Source organism: Bombina bombina, chromosome 3, assembly GCF_027579735.1.
Source record: "Bombina bombina isolate aBomBom1 chromosome 3, aBomBom1.pri, whole genome shotgun sequence".
NCBI classification, from domain to species: domain Eukaryota; kingdom Metazoa; phylum Chordata; class Amphibia; order Anura; family Bombinatoridae; genus Bombina; species Bombina bombina.
In genome coordinates this window covers 1037848818-1037874794 of record NC_069501.1, presented here as the reverse complement: position 1 = coordinate 1037874794, position 25977 = coordinate 1037848818, and the positions used below count along the sequence as shown (strand labels likewise).

General features: G+C 42.5%; 1 protein-coding gene across 3 annotated transcripts in view; it reads left to right on the top strand.

Moving 5' to 3' along the window:
* Positions 1-25977, top strand: part of TMEM106C (transmembrane protein 106C) — a 373766-nt gene that overhangs the window by 296725 nt on the left and 51064 nt on the right. For all 3 annotated transcript variants that reach the window (XM_053708252.1, XM_053708251.1, XM_053708249.1), the window contains one exon: positions 20722-20775. In XM_053708252.1, the coding sequence (XP_053564227.1) occupies positions 20722-20775 (54 nt within the window). The remainder of the gene's footprint in view (positions 1-20721; positions 20776-25977) is intronic.

The window sequence follows — 25977 nt, the reverse complement described above, 5'->3', positions numbered from 1 at the left end:
AGGAATGGAATTGACTAAGAAAATACTGCTGATACCGAAGTAATGTAAGTAAAGCCTTAAATGCAGTGATAGCGACTGGTATCAGGCGGATTAATGTATGTGCAGTAAAGTAATTTTCGAAGGAATGGAATTTAACTAAGAAAATGCTGCTAATACTGAAGTAATGTAATAAGCCTTAAATGCAGTAGAAGCGACTGGTATCAGGCTTATCAATAGAAATACATACTCTTTAAAAAAAGGATGTTTAAAACGTTTACTGGCATGTTTGATCGTTTTTGTGAGGTACATTGGTGATAAAACTTATTGGGGCATGAATTTTTCCACATGGCTGACTTATATTTCTGCATAGAAACAGTTAACTGAGGCTTCCCACTGTTGTAATAATGAGTGGGAGGGGCCTATTTTAGCGCTTTTTTGCGCAGTAAAAATTCAGTCACAGTCTTCCTGCTTCTTCCTGCATGACCCAGGACGTCTCTAGAGAGCTCAAGGGATTTCAAAAGTCATTTTGAGGGAGGTAATCAGTCACAGCAGACCTGTGACCGTGTGTTTGACTGTGTTAAAAACGTTTTTTGCTCTATTGATTATCCGTTTTGGGTATTAAGGGGTTAATCATCCATTTGCTAGTGGGTGCAATGCTCTGCTAACTTAATACATTTACTGTGAAAATTTGGTTGCTATAACTGATTTGGTTCATTGTTATTTCAACTGTGACAGTTTTTTGTGCTTCTTAAAGGCGCAGTAGCGTTTTCTATATTGCTTGTAAATTTATTTTAAGTGTTTTCCAAGCTTGCTAGTCTCATTGCTAGTCTGTTTAAACATGTCTGACACAGATGAATCTGTTTGTTCACTATGTTTGAAGGCCAGTGTGGAGCCCCATAGAAATATGTGTACTAAATGTATTGATTTCACTTTAAATAATAAAGGTCAGTCTTTATCTGTAAAGGAATTATCACCAGACAACGAGGGGGAAGTTATGCCGACTAACTCTCCTCACGTGTCAGTACCTCCGCCTCCCGCTCAGGAGGCGCGTGATATTGTGGCGCCAAGTACATCAGAGACGCCCATACAAATCACTTTACAAGACATGGCTACTATTATGAATAATACCCTGACAGAAGTATTATCTAAATTGCCAGAATTAAGAGGCAAGCGCCTCCCGCTCAGGAGGTGCGTGATGTTGTGGCGCCAAGTACATCAAGGCCCTTACAAATCACTTTGCAAGATATGGCTAATGTTATGAAAGAAGTATTATCTAATTTGCCTGAGTTAAGAGGCAAGCGCGATAGCTCTGGGATAAGGACAGAGCGCGCTGGTGCTGTGAGAGCCATGTCCGATACTGCGTCACAGTTTGCAGAACATGAGGACGGAGAGCTTCATTCTGTGGGTGACGGATCTGATCCAGGGAAACCGGATTCAGAGATCTCTAATTTTAAATTTAAGCTTGAGAACCTCCGTGTATTGCTAGGGGAGGTTTTAGCGGCTCTGAATGACTGTAACACAGTTGCAATTCCAGAGAAATTATGTAGGCTGGATAGATACTATGCGGTGCCGGTGTGTACTGACGTTTTTCCTATACCTAAAAGGCTTACAGAAATTATTAGCAAGGAGTGGGATAGACCCGGTGTGCCCTTTTCCCCACCTCCTATATTTAGGAAAATGTTTCCAATAGACGCCACCACACGGGTCTTATGGCAGACGGTCCCTAAGGTGGAGGGAGCAGTTTCTACTTTAGCTAAGCGTACCACTATCCCGGTGGAGGATAGTTGTGCTTTTTCGGATCCAATGGATAAAAAATTAGAAGGTTACCTTAAGAAAATGTTTGTTCAACAAGGTTTTATCTTACAGCCCCTTGCATGCATTGCGCCTGTCACTGCTGCTGCGGCATTCTGGTTTGAGTCTCTAGAAGAGGCCATTCACACAGCTCCATTGGATGAAATTATGGACAAGCTTAAAGCACTTAAGCTAGCTAATGCATTTGTTTCTGATGCCATTGTACATTTAACTAAACTAACGGCTAAGAACTCCGGATTCGCCATCCAGGCGCGCAGAGCGCTATGGCTTAAATCCTGGTCAGCTGACGTGACTTCTAAATCTTAATTGCTTAATATTCCTTTCAAAGTGCAGACCTTTTTCGGGCCCGGCTTGAAAGAAATTATCGCTGACATTACTGGAGGTAAGGGTCATACTCTTCCTCAGGACAGGGCCAAATCAAAGGCCAAACAGTCTAATTTCTCCAACATAGGTGTGTCCGGTCCACGGCGTCATCCTTACTTGTGGGATATTCTCTTCCCCAACAGGAAATGGCAAAGAGCCCAGCAAAGCTGGTCACATGATCCCTCCTAGGCTCCGCCTACCCCAGTCATTCTCTTTGCCGTTGTACAGGCAACATCTCCACGGAGATGGCTTAGAGTTTTTTAGTGTTTAACTGTAGTTTTTATTATTCAATCAAGAGTTTGTTATTTTGAAATAGTGCTGGTATGTACTATTTACTCAGAAACAGAAAAGAGATGAAGATTTCTGTTTGTATGAGGAAAATGATTTTAGCAACCGTAACTAAAATCCATGGCTGTTCCACACAGGACTGTTGAGAGCAATTAACTTCAGTTGGGGGAACAGTGTGCAGTCTCTTGCTGCTTGAGGTATGACACATTCTAACAAGACGATGTAATGCTGGAAGCTGTCATTTTCCCTATGGGATCCGGTAAGCCATGTTTATTACGATCGTAAATAAGGGCTTCACAAGGGCTTATTAAGACTGTAGACTTTTTCTGGGCTAAATCGATTCATTATTAACACATATTTAGCCTTGAGGAATCATTTTATCTGGGTATTTTGATATAATAATATCGGCAGGCACTGTTTTAGACACCTTATTCTTTAGGGGCTTTCCCAAAGCATAGACAGAGCCTCATTTTCGCGCCGGTGTGGCGCACTTGTTTTTGAGAGGCATGGCATGCAGTCGCATGTGAGAGGAGCTCTGATACTTAGAAAAGACTTTCTGAAGGCGTCATTTGGTATCGTATTCCCCTTTGGGCTTGGTTGGGTCTCAGCAAAGCAGATACCAGGGACTGTAAAGGGGTTAAAGTTTAAAACGGCTCCGGTTCCGTTATTTTAAGGGTTAAAGCTTCCAAATTTGGTGTGCAATACTTTTAAGGCTTTAAGACACTGTGGTGAAAATTTGATAAATTTTGAACAATTCCTTCATGTTTTTTCGCAATTGCAGTAATAAAGTGTGTTCAGTTTAAAATTTAAAGTGACAGTAACGGTTTTATTTTAAAACGTTTTTGTACTTTGTTATCAAGTTTATGCCTGTTTAACATGTCTGAACTACCAGATAGACTGTGTTCTGAATGTGGGGAAGCCAGAATTCCTATTCATTTAAATAAATGTGATTTATGTGATAATGACAATGATGCCCAAGATGATTCCTCAAGTGAGGGGAGTAAGCATGGTACTGCATCATTCCCTCCTTCGTCTACACGAGTCTTGCCCACTCAGGAGGCCCCTAGTACATCTAGCGCGCCAATACTCCTTACTATGCAACAATTAACGGCTGTAATGGATAATTCTGTCAAAAACATTTTAGCCAAAATAAACACTTGTCAGCGTAAGCGCGGCTGCTCTGTTTTAGATACTGAAGAGCATGACGACGCTGATATTAATATCTCTGAAGGGCCCCTAACCCAGTCTGATGGGGCCAGGGAGGTTTTGTCTGAGGGAGAAATTACTGATTCAGGGAACATTTCTCAACAGGCTGAACCTGATGTGATTGCATTTAAATTTAAGTTGGAACATCTCCGCATTCTGCTTAAGGAGGTATTATCCACTCTGGATGATTGTGACAAGTTGGTCACCCCAGAGAAACTATGTAAAATGGACAAGTTCCTAGAGGTGCCGGGGCTCCCAGAAGCTTTTCCTATACCCAAGCGGGTGGCGGACATTGTTAATAAAGAATGGGAGAGGCCAGGTATTCCTTTCGTCCCTCCCCCCATATTTAAAAAATTGTTTCCTATGGTCGACCCCAGAAAGGACTTATGGCAGACAGTCCCCAAGGTCGAGGGAGCGGTTTCCACTTTAAACAAACGCACCACTATACCCATAGAGGATAGTTGTGCTTTCAAAGATCCTATGGATAAAAAATTAGAAGGTTTGCTTAAAAAGATGTTTGTTCAGCAGGGTTACCTTCTACAACCAATTTCATGCATTGTCCCTGTCGCTACAGCCGCATGTTTCTGGTTCGATGAGCTGATAAAGGCGGTCGATAGTGATTCTCCTCCTTATGAGGAGATTATGGACAGAATCAATGCTCTCAAATTGGCTAATTCTTTCACCCTCGACGCCACTTTGCAATTGGCTAGGTTAGCGGCTAAGAATTCTGGGTTTGCTATTGTGGCGCGCAGAGCGCTTTGGTTGAAATCTTGGTCGGCTGATGCGTCTTCCAAGAACAAGCTACTTAACATTCCTTTCAAGGGGAAAACGCTGTTTGGCCCTGACTTGAAAGAGATTATCTCTGATATCACTGGGGGTAAGGGCCACGCCCTTCCTCAGGATCGGCCTTTCAAGGCAAAAAATAAACCTAATTTTCGTCCCTTTCGTAGAAACGGACCAGCCCAAGGTGCTACGTCCTCTAAGCAAGAGGGTAATACATCTCAAGCCAAGCCAGCTTGGAGACCAATGCAAGGCTGGAACAAAGGAAAGCAGGCCAAGAAACCTGCCACTGCTACCAAGACTGCATGAAATGTTGGCCCCCGATCCGGGACCGGATCTGGTGGGGGGCAGACTCTCTCTCTTCGCTCAGGCTTGGGCAAGAGATGTTCTGGATCCTTGGGCGCTAGAAATAGTCTCCCAAGGTTATCTTCTGGAATTCAAGGGACTTCCCCCAAGGGGGAGGTTCCACAGGTCTCAGTTGTCTTCAGACCACATAAAAAGACAGGCATTCTTACATTGTGTAGAAGACCTGTTAAAAATGGGAGTGATTCATCCTGTTCCATTAAGAGAACAAGGGATGGGGTTCTACTCCAATCTGTTCATAGTTCCCAAAAAAGAGGGAACGTTCAGACCAATCTTAGATCTCAAGATCTTAAACAAGTTTCTCAAGGTTCCATCGTTCAAGATGGAAACCATTCGAACTATTCTTCCTTCCATCCAGGAAGGTCAATTCATGACCACGGTGGATTTAAAGGATGCGTATCTACATATTCCTATCCACAAGGAACATCATCGGTTCCTAAGGTTCGCATTCCTGGACAAACATTACCAGTTCGTGGCGCTTCCTTTCGGATTAGCCACTGCTCCAAGGATTTTCACAAAGGTACTAGGGTCCCTTCTAGCTGTGCTAAGACCAAGGGGCATTGCTGTAGTACCTTACTTGGACGACATTTTGATTCAAGCGTCGTCCCTTCCTCAAGCAAAAGCTCACACGGACATCGTCCTGGCCTTTCTCAGATCTCACGGATGGAAAGTGAACGTGGAAAAGAGTTCTCTATCCCCGTCAACAAGGGTTCCCTTCTTGGGAACAATTATAGACTCCTTAGAAATGAGGATTTTTCTAACAGAGGCCAGAAAAACAAAACTTCTAGACTCTTGTCGGATACTTCATTCCGTTCCTCTTCCTTCCATAGCTCAGTGCATGGAAGTGATCGGGTTGATGGTAGCGGCAATGGACATAGTTCCTTTTGCGCGCATTCATCTAAGACCATTACAACTGTGCATGCTCAGTCAGTGGAATGGGGACTATACAGACTTGTCTCCGAAGATACAAGTAAATCAGAGGACCAGAGACTCACTCCGTTGGTGGCTGTCCCTGGACAACCTGTCACAAGGGATGACATTCCGCAGACCAGAGTGGGTCATTGTCACGACCGACGCCAGTCTGATGGGCTGGGGCGCGGTCTGGGGATCCCTGAAAGCTCAGGGTCTTTGGTCTCGGGAAGAATCTCTTCTACCGATAAATATTCTGGAACTGAGAGCGATATTCAATGCTCTCAAGGCTTGGCCTCAGCTAGCGAGGGCCAAATTCATACGGTTTCAATCAGACAACATGACAACTGTTGCGTACATCAACCATCAGGGGGGAACAAGGAGTTCCCTAGCGATGGAAGAAGTGACCAAAATCATTCTATGGGCGGAGTCTCACTCCTGCCACCTGTCTGCTATCCACATCCCAGGAGTGGAAAATTGGGAAGCGGATTTTCTGAGTCGTCAGACATTGCATCCGGGGGAGTGGGAACTCCATCCGGAAATCTTTGCCCAAGTCACTCAGCTGTGGGGCATTCCAGACATGGATCTGATGGCCTCTCGTCAGAACTTCAAAGTTCCTTGCTACGGGTCCAGATCCAGGGATCCCAAGGCGGCTCTAGTGGATGCACTAGTAGCACCTTGGACCTTCAAACTAGCTTATGTGTTCCCGCCCTTTCCTCTCCTCCCCAGGCTGGTAGCCAGGATCAATCAGGAGAGGGCGTCGGTGATCTTGATAGCTCCTGCGTGGCCACGCAGGACTTGGTATGCAGATCTGGTGAATATGTCATCGGCTCCACCTTGGAAGCTACCTTTGAGACGAGACCTTCTTGTTCAGGGTCCGTTCGAACATCCGAATCTGGTTTCACTCCAGCTGACTGCTTGGAGATTGAACGCTTGATTTTATCGAAGCGAGGGTTCTCAGATTCTGTTATCGATACTCTTGTTCAGGCCAGAAAGCCTGTAACTAGAAAGATTTACCACAAAATTTGGAAAAAATATATCTGTTGGTGTGAATCTAAAGGATTCCCTTGGGACAAGGTTAAGATTCCTAGGATCCTATCCTTCCTTCAAGAAGGATTGGAAAAAGGATTATCTGCAAGTTCCCTGAAGGGACAGATTTCTGCCTTGTCGGTGTTACTTCACAAACAACTGGCTGCTGTGCCAGATGTTCGAGCTTTTGTTCAGGCTCTGGTTAGAATTAAGCCTGTTTACAAACCTTTGACTCCTCCTTGGAGTCTCAATTTAGTTCTTTCAGTTCTTCAGGGGGTTCCGTTTGAACCCTTGCATTCCGTTGATATTAAATTATTATCTTGGAAAGTTTTGTTTTTAGTTGCAATTTCTTCTGCCAGAAGAGTTTCAGAATTATCTGCTCTGCAGTGTTCTCCTCCTTATCTGGTGTTCCATGCAGATAAGGTGGTTTTACGTACTAAACCTGGTTTTCTTCCAAAAGTTGTTTCTAACAAAAACATTACCAGGAGATTATCGTACCTTCTCTGTGTCCGAAACCAGTTTCAAAGAAGGAACGTTTGTTGCACAATTTGGATGTTGTTCGCGCTCTAAAATTCTATTTAGATGCTACAAAGGATTTTAGACAAACATCTTCCTTGTTTGTTGTTTATTCCGGTAAAAGGAGAGGTCAAAAAGCAACTTCTACCTCTCTCTCTTTTTGGATTAAAAGCATCATCAGATTGGCTTACGAGACTGCCGGACGGCAGCCTCCCGAAAGAATCACAGCTCATTCCACTAGGGCTGTGGCTTCCACATGGGCCTTCAAGAACGAGGCTTCTGTTGATCAGATATGTAGGGCAGCGACTTGGTCTTCACTGCACACTTTTACCAAATTTTACAAGTTTGATACTTTTGCTTCTTCTGAGGCTATTTTTGGGAGAAAGGTTTTGCAAGCCGTGGTGCCTTCCATTTAGGTGACCTGATTTGCTCCCTCCCTTCATCCGTGTCCTAAAGCTTTGGTATTGGTTCCCACAAGTAAGGATGACGCCGTGGACCGGACACACCTATGTTGGAGAAAACAGAATTTATGTTTACCTGATAAATTACTTTCTCCAACGGTGTGTCCGGTCCACGGCCCGCCCTGGTTTTTTAATCAGGTCTGATAATTTATTTTCTTTAACTACAGTCACCACGGTACCATATGGTTTCTCCTATGCAAATATTCCTCCTTAACGTCGGTCGAATGACTGGGGTAGGCGGAGCCTAGGAGGGATCATGTGACCAGCTTTGCTGGGCTCTTTGCCATTTCCTGTTGGGGAAGAGAATATCCCACAAGTAAGGATGACGCCGTGGACCGGACACACCGTTGGAGAAAGTAATTTATCAGGTAAACATAAATTCTGTTTTTCGTGCCTTTCGAAACTTCAAGGCAGGAGCAGCATCAACTTCCTCCGCTCCAAAACAGGAAGGAACTGTTGCTTGTTACAGACAGGCCTGGAAAACTAACCAGTCCTGGAACAAGGGCAAGCAGGCCAGAAAACCTACTACTGCCCCTAAGACAGCATGAAGGGAGGGCCCCCTATCCGGAAACTGATCTAGTGGGGGGCAGACTTTCTCTCCGCCCAGGCGTGGGCAAGAGATGTCCAGGATCCCTGGGCGTTGGAGATCATATCTCGGGGATATTTTCTGGACTTCAAAGCTTCTCCTCCACAAGGGAGATTTCATCTTTCAAGGTATCAGCAAACCAAATAAAGAAAGAGGCATTTCTAGGCTGTGTACAAGACCTCCTAGTAATGGGGGTGATCCACTCAGTTCCGCGGACGGAACAAGGGCAAGGATTTTACTCAAATCTGTTTGTGGTTCCTAAGAAAGAGGAAACCTTCAGACCAATCTTGGACCTAAAAATCTTAAACAAATTCCTAAGAGTTCCATCATTCAAAATGGAAACTATTCGAACCATCCTACCCATGATCCAAGAGGGTCAGTATATGACCACAGTGGACTTAAAGGATGCCTACCTTCACATACCGATTCACAAAGATCATTATCGGTACCTAAGATTTGCCTTTCTAGACAGGCATTACCAGTTTGTAGCTCTTCCCTTCGGATTAGCTACGGCCCCGAGAATTTTTACAAAGGTTCTGGGCTCACTTCTGGAGGTGCTAAGACCGCGAGGCATAGCGGTGGCTCCGTATCTAGACGACATTCTGATACAAGCGTCAAGTTTTCAAATTGCCAAGTCTCATACAGAGATAGTTCTGGCATTTCTGAGGTCGCATGGGTGGAAGGTAAACGTGGAAAAGAGTTCTCTATTACCACTCACAAGAGTTTCCTTCCTAGGGACTCTTATAGATTCTGTAGAGATGAAAATTTACCTGACGGAGTCCAGGTTATCAAAACTTCTAAATGCTTGCCGTGTCCTTCATTCCATTCCACGCCCGTCAGTGGCTCAGTGCATGGAAGTAATCGGCTTAATGGTAGCGGCAATGGACATAGTACCATTTGCGCGCCTGCATCTCAGACCGCTGTAATTGTGCATGCTAAGTCAGTGGAATGGGGATTACTCAGATTTGTCCCCTCTACTAAATCTGGATCAAGAGACCAGAGATTCTCTTCTCTGGTGGCTTTCTCGGGTCCATCTGTCCAAGGGTATGACCTTTCGCAGGCCAGATTGGACGATTGTAACAACAGATGCCAGCCTTCTAGGTTGGGGCGCAGTCTGGAACTCCCTGAAGGCTCAGGGATCATGGACTCAGGAGGAGAAACTCCTCCCAATAAATATTCTGGAGTTAAGAGCAATATTCAATGCTCTTCTAGCTTGCCCTCAGTTAGCAACACTGAGGTTCATCAGATTTCAGTCGGACAACATCACGACTGTGGCTTACATCAACCATCAAGGGGGAACCAGGAGTTCCCTAGCGATGTTAGAAGTCTCAAAGATAATTCGCTGGGCAGAGTCTCACTCTTGCCACCTGTCAGCGATTTACATCCCAGGCGTGGAGAACTGGGAGGCGGACTTTCTAAGTCGCCAGACTTTTCATCCGGGGGAGTGGGAACTTCATCCGGAGGTGCTCGTTCAGCTGGTTCATCGTTGGGGCAAACCAGAACTGGATCTCATGGCGTCTCGCCAGAACGCCAAGCTTCCTCGTTACGGATCCAGCTCCAGGGACCCGGGAGTGGCACTGATAGATGCTCTAGCAGCCCCTTGGGTTTTCAACATGGCTTATGTGTTTCCACCGTTTCCGCTGCTGCCTCGATTGATTGCCAAGATCAAACAGGAGAGAGCATCAGTGATTCTGATAGCGCCTGCGTGGCCACGCAGGACCTGGTATGCAGACCTAGTGGATATGTCGTCCTGTCCACCATGGTCTCTGCCTCTGAGGCAGGACCTTCTAATACAAGGTCCTTTCAACCATCCAAATCTAATTTCTCTGAGGCTGACTGCATGGAGATTGAACACTTGATCCTATCAAAGCGTGGCTTCTCGGAGTCAGTTATTGATACCTTAATACAGGCACGGAAACCTGTTACCAGAAAAATTTACCATAAGATATGGCGTAAATATTTATATTGGTGCGAATCCAAGAGTTACTCATGGAGTAAGGTTAGGATTCCTAGGATATTGTCCTTTCTACAAGAGGGTTTAGAAAAGGGCTTATCTGCTAGTTCGTTAAAGGGACAGATTTCTGCTCTGTCTATTCTTTTACACAAACGTCTGGCAGAAGTTCCAGACGTCCAGGCTTTTTGTCAGGCTTTGGCTAGGATTAAGCCTGTGTTTAAGACTGTAGCTCCGCCGTGGAGCTTAAACTTGGTTCTTAAAGTTCTTCAAGGTGTTCCGTTTGAACCCCTTCATTCCATTGATATTAAGCTTTCTCTTGTTAAGTGTGTTCAGTCCACGGGTCATCCATTACTTATGGGATATATTCTCCTTCCCAACAGGAAGTTGCAAGAGGATCACCCAAGCAGAGCTGCTATATAGCTCCTCCCCTCACATGTCATATCCAGTCATTCTCTTGCAACTCTCAACAAAGAAGGAGGTCGTGAGAGGAGTTAGGAGTTTTTTACTTAATTATTCTTCAATCAAAAGTTTGTTATTTTAAATGGCACCGGAGTGTGCTGTTTTTTCTCTCAGGCAGTATTTAGAAGAAGAATCTGCCTGCGTTTTCTATGATCTTAGCAGACGTAACTAAGATCCACTGGCTGTTCTCGGACATTCTGAGGAGTGGGGTAACTTCAGAAAAGGGAATAGCATGCGGGGTCCCCTGCAAATGAGGTATGTGCAGTAAAATATTTTCTTGGAATGGAATTGACTAAGAAAACACTGCCATATGATGTAAGTACAGCCTAAAATGCAGTAGTAGCGACTGGTATCAGGCTGGTAAATGTATGCACAGTAGAGTTATTTTCTAGGGAATAGAATTTGACTGAAAAAATACTGTTAATACTGGAATAATGTATGAGCCTTAACTGCAGTAGAAGCGACTGGTAGCAGGCTTAGTGATAACTTTACACACATCTGAAGTGTTGTTTTTAAAAACTTTTACTGGCATGTTAATCGTTTTGTGAGGTACTTTGGTGATAAATCTCTTGGGTCATGATTTTTTCCACATTGCTAACGTATATTTCTGCATAGAAAATAGCTGGTCTCCCACTGTTGTAATATGAGTGGGAGGGGCTTTTTGTTAGCGCCTTGTTGCGCAGTTAAAATTCAATCATAGTCTTCCCGTCTCTTCCTCCTTGATCCAGGACGTCTCCAGAGAGCTCAGGGGTCTTCAAAATTTATATTTGAGGGAGGTAATCAGTCACAGCAGACCTGTGACAGTGTGTTTGACTGTGATAAAAATGTTAACTGTTAAATTGATTATCCGTTTTTGGGTATTAAGGGGTTAATCATCCTTTTGCTAGTGGGTGCAATCCTCTGCTAATTTCATACATTGTTATTTCAACTCTTGTTGTCTTTTTGTGTTTTTAAAAGCGCAGCAGCGTTTTTACATTGCTTGAAAATTTTCTGAAAGTAATTTCCAAGCTTGCTAGCCTCATTGCTAGTCTGTTTAAACATGTCTGATACAGATGAATCTGCTTGTTCATTATGTTTAAAAGCCAATGTGGAGCCCAATAGAAATATGTGTACCAATTGTATTGATATTACTTTAAATAAAGGTCAGTCTTTACCGGTAAAGAAATTATCACCAGACATCGAGGGGGAAGTTATGCCGCCTAACTCTCCTCACGTGTCAGTACCTGCGCCTCCCGCTCAGGAGGTGCATGATGTTGTGGCGCCAAGTACATCAAGGCCCTTACAAATCACTTTGCAAGATATGGCTAATGTTATGAAAGAAGTATTATCTAATTTGCCTGAGTTAAGAGGCAAGCGCGATAGCTCCGGGTTAAGGACAGAGCGCGCTGATGACACGAGAGCCATGTCCGATACTGCGTCACAATTTGCAGAACATGAGGACGGAGAGCTTCATTCTGTGGGTGACGGATCTGATCCAGGGAGACCGGATTCAGAGATTTTAAATTTAAGCTTGAGAACCTCCGTGTATTGCTAGGGGAGGTGTTAGCCGCTCTGAATGATTGTGACACGGTTGCAATCCCAGAGAAGTTATGTAGGCTGGATAAATACTATGCGGTGCCGGTGTGTACTGACGTTTTTCCTATACCTAAAAGGCTTACAGAGATTATTAGCAAGGAGTGGGATAGAGACCCGGTGTGCCCTTTTCCCCTCCTCCGATATTTAGAAAAATGTTCCCAATAGACGCTACCACACGAGACTTATGGCAGACGGTCCCTAAGGTGGAGGGAGCAGTTTCTACTTTAGCTAAGCGCACCACTATCCCGGTGGAGGATAGTTGTGCTTTCTCAGATCCAATGGATAAAAAATTAGAAGGTTACCTTAAGAAAATGTTTGTTCAACAAGGTTTTATATTACAGCCCCTTGCATGCATTGCGCCCGTCACTGCTGCGGCGGCTTTCTGGTTTGAGTCTCTAGAAGAGGCTATTCGCACAGCACCATTGGATGAGATCATGAACAAGCTTAAAGCACTTAAGCTAGCTAATGCATTTGTTTCGGACGCCGTTGTGCACTTAACCAAACTAACGGCTAAGAACTCCGGATTTGCCATCCAGGGGCGCAGAGCGCTATGGCTTAAATCCTGGTCAGCAGATGTGACATCTAAATCTAAATTGCTTAATATTCCTTTCAAAGGGCAAACCCGGCTTGAAAGAAATTATTGCTGACATTACTGGAGGTAAGGGTCACTCCCTTCCTCAGGATAGGGCCAAATCAAAGGCCAAACAGTCTAATTTTCGTGCCTTTCGTAATTTCAAGGCAGGAGCAGCATCAACTTCCTCCGCTCCAAAACAGGAAGGAACTGCTGCTCGTTACAGACAGGGTTGGAAAAGCAACCAGTCCTGGAACAAGGGCAAGCAGGCCAGAAAGCCTACTTCTGCCCCTAAGACAGCATGAAGGAAGGGCCCCCTATCCGGAAACGGATCTAGTGGGGGGCAGACTCTCTCTCTTCGCCCAGGCTTGGGCAAGAGATGTCCAGGATCCCTGGACGTTGGAGATCATATCTCAGGGATACCTTCTGGACTTCAAAGCTTCTCCTCCACAAGGGAGATTTCATCTGTCAAGGTTATCAACAAACCTAATAAAGAAAGAGGCATTTCTACAATGTGTACAAGACCTCTTAGTAATGGGAGTGATCCATCTAGTTCCGCGAACGGAACAAGGGCAAGGGTTTTACTCAAATCTGTTTGTGGTTCCCAAAAAAGAGGGAACCTTCAGACCAATCTTGGACCTAAAGATCTTAAACAAGTTCCTAAGGGTTCCATCGTTCAAAATGGAAACTATTCGAACCATCCTACCCATGATCCAAGAGGGTCAGTATATGACCACTGTGGACTTAAAGGATGCCTACCTTCACATACCGATTCACAAAGAGCATTATCGGTACCTAAGATTTGCCTTTCTAGACAGGCATTACCAGTTTGTAGCTCTTCCCTTCGGGTTAGCTACGGCCCCCAGAATTTTTACAAAGGTTCTGGGCTCACTTCTGGCGGTACTAAGACCGCAAGGCATAGCGGTGGCTCCGTACCTAGACGACATTCTGATACAAGCGTCGAGTTTTCAAAATGCAAAGTCTCATACAGAGATAGTTCTTGCATTTCTGAGGTCGCATGGGTGGAAAGTGAACGTGGAAAAGAGTTCTCTGTTACCACTCACAAGGGTTCCTTTTCTAGGGACTCTGATAGATTCTGTAGAGATGAAGATTTACCTGACGGAGTCCAGGTTATCAAAGATTCTAAATGCTTGCCGTGTCCTTCATTCCATTCCAAGGCCATCAGTAACTCAGTGCATGGAAGTAATCGGCTTAATGGTCGCGGCAATGGACATAGTGCCATTTGCGCGCCTGCATCTCAGACCGCTGCAATTATGCATGCTAAGTCAGTGGAATGGGGATTATTCAGATCTGTCCCCTCTACTGAATCTGGACCAGGAGGCCAGAGATTCTCTTCTCTGGTGGTTGTCGCGGGTTCATCTGTCCAAAGGAATGACTTTTCACAGGCCAGATTGGACGATTGTAACAACAGATGCCAGCCTACTAGGCTGGGGCGCAGTCTGGAACTCCCTGAAGGATCAGGGATCGTGGACTCAGGAGGAGAAACTCCTCCCAATAAATATTCTGGAATTAAGAGCAATATTCAATGCTCTTCTAGCTTGGCCTCAGTTAGCAACCCTGAGGTTCATCAGATTTCAGTCGTACAACATCACGACTGTGGCTTACATCAACCATCAAGGGGGAACCAGGAGTTCCCTAGCGATGTTAGAAGTCTCCAGGATTATTCGCTGGGCAGAGTCTCACTCTTGCCACCTGTCAGCGATCCACATCCCAGGCGTGGAGAACTGGGAGGCGGACTTTCTAAGTCGCCAGACTTTTCATCCGGGGGAGTGGGAACTTCATCCGGAGGTCTTTGCTCAACTGATTCATCGTTGGGGCAAACCAGAACTGGATCTCATGGCGTCTCGCCAGAACGCCAAGCTTCCTTGTTACGGATCCAGATCCAGGGACCCGGGAGCGGTGCTGATAGATGCTCTAGCAGCCCCTTGGGGTTTCAAGATGGCTTATGTGTTTCCTCCGTTTCCGTTGCTGCCTCGATTGATTGCCAGGATCAAACAGGAGAGAGCATCAGTGATTTTGATAGCGCCTGCGTGGCCACGCAGGACCTGGTATGCAGACCTAGTGGACATGTCGTCCTGTCCACCATGGTCTCTGCCTCTGAGGCAGGACCTTCTAATTCAGGGTCCTTTCAACCATCCAAGCCTAATTTCTCTGAGGCTGACTGCATGGAGATTGAACGCTTGATTTTATCAAAGCGTGGTTTCTCAGAGTCGGTTATTGATACATTAATACAGGCTCGGAAACCTGTTACCAGAAAAATTTACCATAAGATATGGCGTAAATATTTATATTGGTGTGAATCCAAGAGTTACTCATGGAGTAAGGTCAGGATTCCTAGGATATTGTGTTTTCTACAAGATGGTTTAGAAAAGGGTTTATCTGCTAGTTCGTTAAAGGGACAGATTTCTGCTCTGTCTATTCTTTTACACAAACGTCTGGCAGAAGTTCCAGACGTCCAGGCTTTTTGTCAGGCTTTAGCTAGGATTAAGCCTGTGTTTAAGACTGTTGCTCCGTAGTTCTTAAAGTTCTTCAAGGTGTTCCGTTTGAACCCCTTCATTCCACTGATATTAAGCTGTTATCTTGGAAAGTTCTGTTTTTGATGGCTATTTCCTTGGCTCGAAGAGTCTCTGAGTTATCTGCCTTACATTGTGATTCTCCTTATCTGATTTTTCATTCAGACAAGGTAGTTCTGTGTACTAAACCTGGGTTTTTACCTAAGGTAGTTTCTAACAGGAATATCAATCGAGAGATTGTTGTTCCATCATTATGTCCTAACCCTTCTTCAAAGAAGGAACGTCTTTCGCATAATCTGGACGTAGTCCGTGCCCTGAAGTTCTACTTACAGGCAACTAAAGATTTTCTGCAAACTTCTTCTCTGTTTGTCGTTTATTCTGGACAGAGGAGAGGTCAAAAGGCTTCGGCCACCTCTCTCTCTTTTTGGCTTCGTAGCATAATACGTTTAGCCTATGAGACTGCTGGACAGCAGCCCCCTGAAAGAATTACAGCTCATTCCACTAGAGCTGTGGCTTCCACCTGGGCCTTTAAGAATGAGGCCTCTGTTGAACAGATTTGCAAGGCTGCAACTTGGTCTTCACTTCATACCTTTTCAAAATTTTACAAATTTGACACTTTTGCTTCTTCGGAGGCTGTTTTGGGGAGAAAGGTTCTACAGGCAGTGGTTCCTTCTGTTTAAATGTTCCTGCCTTGTCCCTCCCATCATCCGTGTACTTTAGCTTTGGTATTTGTATCCCATAAGTAATGGATGACCCGTGGACTGAACACACTTAACAAGAGAAAACATAATTTATGCTTACCTGATAAATTTATTTCTCTTGTAGTGTGTTCAGTCCACGGCCCGCCCTGTCTTTTTGAGGCAGTTCTAAATTTTAATTAAAACTCCAGTCACCACTGCACCCTATAGTTTCTCCTTTCTCGTCTTGTTTCGGTCGAATGACTGGATATGACATGTGAGGGGAGGAGCTATATAACAGCTCTGCTTGGGTGATCCTCTTGCAACTTCCTGTTGGGAAGGAGAATATATCCCATAAGTAATGGATGACCCGTGGACTGAACACACTACAAGAGAAATAAATTTATCAGGTAAGCATAAATTATGTTTTTATCTTGGAAAGTTCTGTTTTTAATGGCTATTTCCTCGGCTCGAAGAGTCTCTGAGTTATCTGCCTTACATTGTGATTCTCCTTATCTGATTTTCCATTCAGACAAGGTAGTTCTGCGTATTAAACCTGGGTTTTTACCTAAGGTAGTTTCTAACAGGAATATCAATCAGGAGATTGTTGTTCCATCATTATGTCCTAATCCTTCTTCAAAGAAGGAACGACTTTTGCATAATCTGGACGTAGTCCGTGCCCTGAAGTTCTATTTACAGGCAACTAAAGATTTTCGTCAAACTTCTTCCCTGTTTGTCGTTTATTCTGGACAGAGGAGAGGTCAAAAAGCTTCGGCAACCTCTCTCTCCTTTTGGCTTCGTAGCATAATACGTTTCGCCTATGAGACTGCTGGACAGCAGCCCCCTGAAAGAATTACAGCTCATTCCACTAGAGCTGTGGCTTCCACCTGGGCCTTTAAGAATGAGGCCTCTGTTGAACAGATTTGCAAGGCTGCAACTTGGTCTTCGCTTCATACCTTTTCAAAATTTTACAAATTTGACACTTTTGCTTCTTCGGAGGCTGTTTTTGGGAGAAAGGTTCTACAGGCAGTGGTTCCTTCCGTTTAAGTTCCTGCCTTGTCCCTCCCATCATCCGTGTACTTTAGCTTTGGTATTGGTATCCCATAAGTAATGGATGACCCGTGGACTGAATACACTTAACAAGAGAAAACATAATTTATGCTTACCTGATAAATTTATTTCTCTTGTAGTGTATTCAGTCCACGGCCCGCCCTGTCTTTTTTAAGGCAGATCTAAATTTTAATTAAAACTCCAGTCACCACTGCACCCTATGGTTTCTCCTTTCTTGTCTTGTTTCGGTCGAATGACTGGATATGACATGTGAGGGGAGGAGCTATATAGCAGCTCTGCTTTGGGTGATCCTCTTGCAACTTCCTGTTGGGAAGGGAATATATCCCATAAGTAATGGATGACCCGTGGACTGAATACACTACAAGAGAAATAAATTTATCAGGTAAGCATAAATTATGTTATCTATATGACACACATGAACTAGTACTGTCTAACTGTGAAAAACTTTAAAAATGCTCTGAGCTAAGAGGCGGTTTTCAACGGTTTTAGAAATCAGTTTGAGACTACCTAGGTTTAGCTTTTCAAAAATACCACCAAGGGAACAAAGAAATGTTGATGATAAAAGTACATTGGAAAGTTGATTAAAATTACATGCCCTATCTAAATCATGAAAGTTTATTTTTGTCTAGACTGCCCTTTTAAAATATGAAACAAATTATATTTGCCTGCTTTTGTATTTGCTTTTATATGTGTGTCTAGTATGTCTATCTAGTAATATGTGCTATATATACCATGACCAGAGCAGGCCCCATGCAAGTAATATTAATCAGTTTGTCTATCTTTAAAAGGACATGAAACTCAACATTTTTCTTTCATGATCCAGACACACCACACAATTTTAAACAACTTTCCCGTTTTCTTTGATTATTTCTCATTGTGTTCATTGTTTAAATGCATACCTACATTGGCTAAGGTGCAGCAATGTACTACTGCTGATTGGTGGCTGCACAAATATAGCACTTGTCATTGGTTCACCTGATGTGTTTAGCTAGCTTGCAGTACAGCATTGTTAATACTTCAACAAAGGATACCCAGAGAATTGAACACACTTGATAATAGAAATAAAATAAAAAGTTATTTTAATATTGCATGCTCTGTCTTAATCATGAAAGAGAAAGTTTGGATTTGATGGATATGATATAAATCAAATCGATTTTAATCACAATTTAAATAACTAGACAGTAAGACTCAGTTTAAATCATGGTTTTCTAAATAAAGGTTTCATTTTTAGAATAATAACTTTTCAAATTATTTTTACAGTTATATCTGAAAATTACTGATTTATTTATATACCATTAGAAATCTATAGATAATTATGAAATTATTGGAAGGTGATCTATCTCCAGTTTATTAGGTTAATCATTCATATTTGATCAACTTTTCAGCTGTAGTTTATTGTAAATAGAAAAATAATCATTACCTTAATAATAATAACAATTTAAATAGTTTTAACTTACTAAACAGAAACAATGATTACCTTAATGATAATAAATTCAATTGTTTATTTAAACTTAAACAACACTGTCATGAATACTTCATGATTTAGATGCTAATGGGTTAATTTTCTTTAGCTTGTGTGCGAAAAACATTGTTTTTTTCAGAAGAAATGTGTTGCTGTGTTTTCCCTTAGATAAGCCAGAGCCCCTAATAAATAGTTTTTAAGTTCCAATTGACCAAATGTTATTGCATATCTATTGATGCATCAAGTAAGTTAAAATGTCAGCACAAGAGACAAAAAACAGTGCCCTCTACCCAGAGCTAGATAAGGTAGATCAGAGGACACTAGTACAACTTGAGACATGCTTTTAACCATATTATGACACTAGATGATTAAAATATGACAACCATGTCATATTTGGTACCAAACTAATTCTCATGATGTCACTGGGAAATTGCTTATATAGGTTTATGTGTTGAATATGTAAAACAGAAGTTATAAGGTGTTCTATAATTTCAGCCAAATACTCTGAACTTTATGACATGTCGTAAAAAGAGGGGAGTGGTTATTTCTGGCAAAAGAGAGAGGGGTTTCCTAGCCCCTCTGGAAAGTGTGGTTAGGAGGGTTAAAGTGTGCGCAAAAGGCACCAAGCTGCTCCAACCCTAAAGTCCCTCAAGTTAGGGAAAAAAAGATATGCAAAAGAATGAAAAAAACAGGAGAAGCGCTAATCAAAGCTAAAGGTGCTGCAATGAAAACAAAGTGAGATGAATTACTTGCTATGCAAATGAAATGAGATAAAATGACTTGCTTTGCAAATAAAATTTAATCAAACAGTTATAGAGGTATATATCCTACGAAAATAAAGTACAGAAATATAGAGATATTAAAAATCGGACGTCTCCGATATATAAAAACACAAAAAATAAAAACAGATGACTACTGTTGCCAATATAGAGCTTGTCTCTGTATTATGTGGATGAAGTCGACATAATGACTAAAGTCCTCAGAAGAGATAAAAAAGAGATCAAAGCCGGGTAAAAGTAAACCCGTTTTACCTTCAGGCGTACCGTCCATGTATTAAGAATCACCTCCGTGAGGCGTATGTATATCCCGTGACATCACTGATCGGGAGGCGTCATCTCTAAAGGTAAATCCTATTGGTCAGGATAACTTGACAGATGAACTATAGCGGCCGCTATATTCTAGATGAACTATAGCGGCCGCTATATTCTAGATGTTGAACCCCGCTTTTAGTGCAGAATCACACACAGGGTTGTAGTATATCCAGATCTCTCTTATAGACCTACTGGGAGATAGCTGCTGATTGGTAGCTGCACATACATGCCTCTTGTCACTGGTGTGTTGGCTAGCTCCCAGTATTGCATTGCTGCTTCTTCAACAAAGGACAACACGAGAATGAACACATTTGATAATATAAGTAAACTGGAAAGTTGTTTAAAATTGTATGCTGTATCTGAGTCATAAAAGAAAACAAATTACGGTTATGCCCTTTTATTGCTTAATGTATGTTTAATTTAGAACAGTTTTGCTTTTAAGAAGTGTCATGTTATTTCTGCAAATTAACAGTTACAAAACAAAGACTATCTGATAATATCTTCTAGATTGTAAACATGTCCAAAATAATCTTGAAGAAACCTCTGGGAGAGCATGACATTGTGAATTAAACTTTAGAGCCATGACTATACAACCTCATGCTTCATAATTAAAATGAATACTTATTTCAAGATGAATAACATTTGGGTTATAATGAATCTGAAATAGATAGCTATCTTTATAGATTTTTCCTCAAAAAGCATTTTCTTTTAATCAATTTTTATCCACCCTGGTTTCATGTGCCTTTGCCATTGAGTGGACTGATGTTTTGACCCTTTGTACTAGTTACTTTTGTCCTATGACTGGTAAACTATAGTCGTGTTGTTAAAGCTCTGACTATAACTGTTCATTGTCCCTTTAATTTAGAAGTCTAGTTGGGAAAATATAATAAAAAGTTAGTCGTATGTTTCACTATTTTCTCACTAATGTTAAATTTCATGTTGGGTTGAAAACATTTTAAACGTTATATAATAGATAATGTTTTGCCTTTTGCAAATATATTTTACCATTGTTTCTCATGTTTTCTGTCTCCTTAGTTACTTCTGCACATTGCCTTCAGTCAAAGTACATAATATTGTGGTTTTTATGAGGTAAGTACATTTTATATTCACATTTATTTCAGTGATGTTTTTTATCCAAACTTTTCATTTTGGTTTAATTTAATTTATTTTCTTTCTTATGGCATGGAGTGTCCACGATTTCATCCCAATTACTAGTGGGAATTCAACTCCTGGCCAGCAGGTGGAGGCAAAGAGTACCCCAGCAGAGCTGTTAAGTGTCACTTCCCTTACCCATAATCCCCAGTCATTCTCTTTTCCTCTGTCAAGGGAGGATGTGCGAAGAAGGTGTCTGAAGATATTTAATCCTTTAATGGGTACTTTTCCCTGCAAGCAAGGATTGGGGCTATGCTGTGTCCATGTCAAGAGTAATGGTGGCTTTTAGCAGTTAAAAGGCGGCAATTTGGTCTTTGCTTTACTTCTAACAACAATACTACCCCTCTATAGAAAACCAGGGTTTGGTTACTCTGTTTTTTCTTTATCTACAGGTACCTGGCAGATGTGGGTGAGTCTGTCATACCTAAGAAGCTGTTCCTGCCCTGCAGCTGGAGCCACAGGTAAGTGCTCTTACCTTCTAGGTTTGAAGGACAGGACTTTGGAAGTTAAAATTCCTCATTTAAATGGAGACTATGACATATATGAAATCCTCTAAAGTTTGGGGATATTTTTGGGCAGCAGAAGCAGATTTCTTGCTGCTTTAGGGATTGGTGATGTTCTAATGGCACTTAAGATTCCTCTTTCTAGGTCTGGAATAGAGCATTGTGTTTAATGCTCCTGCTCGCCTCAGAGTACCCTTTCTCTCAGTGGAGGGTTCACGGGCAACTTATTCTCATAAGACCAAATCCAGTGCTATACAAGCCGAATATCAGAACATTTTATTTTATCAAATATATTTCCATATTAATATGAGGAGAGTCCACGGCTTCATTCATTACTTGTGGGGAACTCAGAACCTGGCCACTAGGAGGAGGCAAAGACAACCCAGCCAAAGTCTTAAATACCTCCCCCACCCCCCTCATCCCCCAGTAATTTTTTGCCTTTCGTCACAGGATGGCAGAGAAATGTCGGAAGTTTACGGAGTAGTCTCTTATGGCGGGTAGTACTCTTCAAGATGGTACTGGAGTTTTAAGTAGTCCTGTCAGAGCATGGATGAAAGAGCCCAGAGATGCAGGGAGAGTCTTTCTGCGAAACCATCACGACTCGTATTAACAGCTCCTTAAGCAATCAGCGTTGACAAGTTTTGCTGCCTGCTTTCTACCACTCAAGTTCATGTCAGAGGCGATGCTACAACACTGTCAAACTTGAGAGGCTGTGTTCCTGTTCCACGGCATAGATTCTGGTAAGATCGTTTCATTTTATACATTTATGTTAACGCAAGAAGACAGGGTCACAGTGTACAGAATGTACAGAATCAAGGGTTAATATCTCCGGAAGGGGATTATTGAACGGGGGGGGGATTTATTTGATTACTTTATTGTGTTTCTTTCTAATAGCACAATGAGTCCACGGATCATCTAATTACTATTGGGAATATCACTCCTGCCCAGCAGGAGGCGGCAAAGAGCACCACAGCAAAGCTTTTAAATATCACCTCCCTTCCCTGCAACCCCAGTCATTCTCTTTGCCTACGTTAGAGCAAGGATGTGGTAAAGTTAGGTGTTAGGAAAAGATACTTCAAGCAAGATTTTATTATTTTTTAAGCAGTGCAGGATTGTTCTGCTTTGCTCTAGGGTGTAGCCGTAGTCCATATCAGTCTCTTCAGTAGAGCAGTGGTGGCTTTAATGCAATGGGAACTTGTAGGACATAATTCTCACTGCACCTCCCATATATTTATGCTGCCCTATCCATGAAAGCCTGAGTAAGATTACTCAGTCTGTGTTTCTATTCACAGGTCCATGTGAGGGATCTGCCCTCTCAAACCTAGGGAGCTGCCGTGCTACCTGGCAGAAGTCTTAAGGTAAGTGCTAACTATAATTTTTTTCTGGGACACATACAGAGAAAAAGATAGCACTTTCACATTTACATTTTTTTGGGGGGCAAGTCACATTCACCTAGTTAGGTGAATGTTTATTAAGGGCAGCAGAGCAGGCACAGGGGACAAGGAGAATCTGGCTCAGTGATGGTGGTGTATGTGTTTTAACTTTACTCCCGACGGCTGTGATAATACATTTAGCCGATCGGGAGTTTCTTGTGGTTACGCCCACAATGGGCATAGTTGGATTCGGCGGCAGTCTATTGCGCGCCTTTTTGTCTGGCCCCGTATCACTTCCTGTGTTCCGCATTAGAAATCGGCTGCGTCACAGATTATGCAGCGTTGCGGTTACGGACCGTTAATGTTAACAAACCTCTGCAGTTAGACATTTGAGTCCAGATCAACTATAGGTCATATACTTCATTAGTAGGCAGGCAGGTAAGCACCTCAGCAGGGCTAAGCTGAGGTGTAGAGTTGTCTGAGGTGTTATTTTGGAGGCCACTGTTTTATTTCAAGTTATTTTTGTCGTTTAAAATTTAAAGAGACTAACAATTTTTTGGAGGGGCTATTTTCTAAATAAAAATATCAATTTTGTCTGTTTATTGGTGAATAAAGATGGATCAAGAAACCCTGCAAGATGTTACATGATCTTTATGTTTTGATGCTAATGTAGAAGCTCCAATCCCTTTCTGTTCCTCATGTATTGAGTGAACTTTACATTACAGGGATAGACTTTTCCTGAGCCAACATGGTCTAAGGCAGATACTGTTCAGGAGTCTTCTGACAATGTTCAAGATATGCTGCGGCTTTCTCCTCATATGTCCTAAGATTTAGCGTCCATACAGCCAGTACCCTGCGCTTTCGCTATTACTTCACTTGGAGTTACCTTGCACGACATCGCTTCCCTAATGTCATCAGCGGTATCTGATGTATTGTCTGCTTTTCCCATGCTGCAGGGAAAGCGCAAGAGGAAATGTAATCAATCTGTGAATAAGGTTGCTGACACAGTAGTGGCTATTCCGAATGTTTCTTCCCAGAAGCCTGAAGAGGAAAATACTTCGGTAGCATCTGAGGGTGAAATCTCAGACTCAGACAGTGTAATACCTTTATCTGATACTGAAGTTGTTTCTTTCAGGTTTAAGCTTGAACACCTCCGTTTGTTACTTTAGGAGATTTTACCTACCCTGGACGACTCCAGCACTACCGTCGTAGTCAATCCTAAGAAGTCTAGTAAACTAAACAAGTACTTGGGGAGAGGAATGGGAGAGACCGGGTATCCCTATTTCTCCATCCCCTATATTTAAAAAGATGTTTCCTATAGCAGACTCTATCAAGGAGTCTTGGCAGACGGTACCCAAAGTGGAGGGGGAAATTTCCACACTAGCCAAGAGAACTACTATCGTTGTTCCTTTAAGGATCCTATAGACAAGAAGTTAGAGGGGTTACTCAAGAAAATGTATGTACACTAGGGTTTTCAATGGCAACCCGCGGTTTGTATTGCTACTGTCACCAGTGCGGCAGCATACTGGTTTGATGCATTGTCTGATTCTATTCGGACAGACACTACCCTTAAAGAAATCCGGATAGGATAAAGTCCCTTAAGTTGGCCAACTCCTTTATTACGGATGCTTCCCTTCATGTTATTAAGCTGGGAGCTAAGATTTCTGTTTTTGCTGTACTGGCCCTCAGAGCTTTATGGTTGAAGTCTTGGTCTGTGGATGTGTCATCTAAGTCTAAACTTTTACAAGGGAAAGAAGGTTTGGAGAAGGATTTATCGGCAAGTTCCCTAAATGGGCAAATATCTGCCTTGTCTATTTTGTTATATAAATGTCTGGCGGACGTCCCAGACGTGCAATATTTTTGGCAGGCCTTGGTCAGGATCAGGCCTGTGTTCAAGCCAGTTACTCCTCCCTGGAGTCTAAGTTTAGTTCTTAAAGGGACACTGAACCCAAATTTTTTCTTTCGTGATTCAGATAGAGCATGCACTTTTAAGAAACTTTCTAATTTACTCCTATTATCATATTTTCTTCATTCTCTTGGTATCTGTATTTGTAATGCAAGAATGTAAGTTTAGATGCCGGCCCATTTTTGGTGAATAACCTGGGTTATTCTTGCTGATTGGTAGATAAATTCATTCACCAATAAAAAAGTGCTGTCCAGAGTTTTAAACCAAAAAACAAGCTTAGATTACTTCTTTTTCAAATAAAGATAGCAAGTGAACGAAGAAAAATTGATAATAGGAGTAAATTAGAAAGTTGCTTAAAATTGCATGCTCTATCTGAATCATGAAAGAAAAAATGTGGGTTCAGTGTCCCTTTAAGGTTCTTCAAGGGGCTCCGTTTGAGCCTATGCATTCCTTAGATATTAAGTTATCTTGGAAGATTTTGTTTCTTGTTGCTATTTCTTCTGCTCGTATAGTGTCAGAGCTCTCGGCATTACAGTATGAGTCTCCTTACCTTATTTTTCATTTGGATAAGTGGTTTGGCGTACTAAGTTAGGGTTTCTCCCTAAAGTGGTTTCAGACCGGAACATTAATCAGGAGATTGTTGTTCCTTCCTTGTGTCCTAATCTTCCTTCTCAGAAGAAACGGCTTTTGCACAATCTGGATGTGGTGCGTGCATTAAAATTCTATTTACAGGCAACTAAGGATTTTCGTCAGTCTTCTGCTCTGTTTGTGGTTTTCTCTGGAAAATGTAAGGGGCAGAAAGCTACAGCTACTTCACTTTCTTTGTGGCTGAAGAGTATCATTCGCTTTGCCTATGAAACTGCTGGACAGCAGCCTCCTGAGAGAGTTATGGCTCATTCTACAAGGGCTGTTTCCTCTTCCTGGGCATTCAAAAATTAATTTTCTGTGGAACAGATTTGCAAGGCTGCAACTTGGTCCTCTCTAAACACTTTTTCAAAATTCTATAAATTTGACACACTTGCCTCGGCTGAGGCCTCTTTTGGGAGAAAGGTTCTTCAAGCAGTGGTGCCTTCCGTTTAGGTTCCCTGTCTTGTCCCTCCCTTATCATCTGTGTACTCTAGCTTGAGTATTGATTCCCAATAGTAATTAGATGATCCGTGGACTCAGCGTGTCATTAGAAAGAAAACAAAATATATGCTTACCTGATAAATGTATTTATTTCTTGACACAATGAGTCCACTGCACGCCCTGTTCTTTGGACAGATTGTTGGTATTTTATAAACTTCAGACACCTCTGCACCTTCTTGCTTCCTTTCTCTCCTTTACTTCAGTCGAATGACTGGGGTTGGAGGGAAGT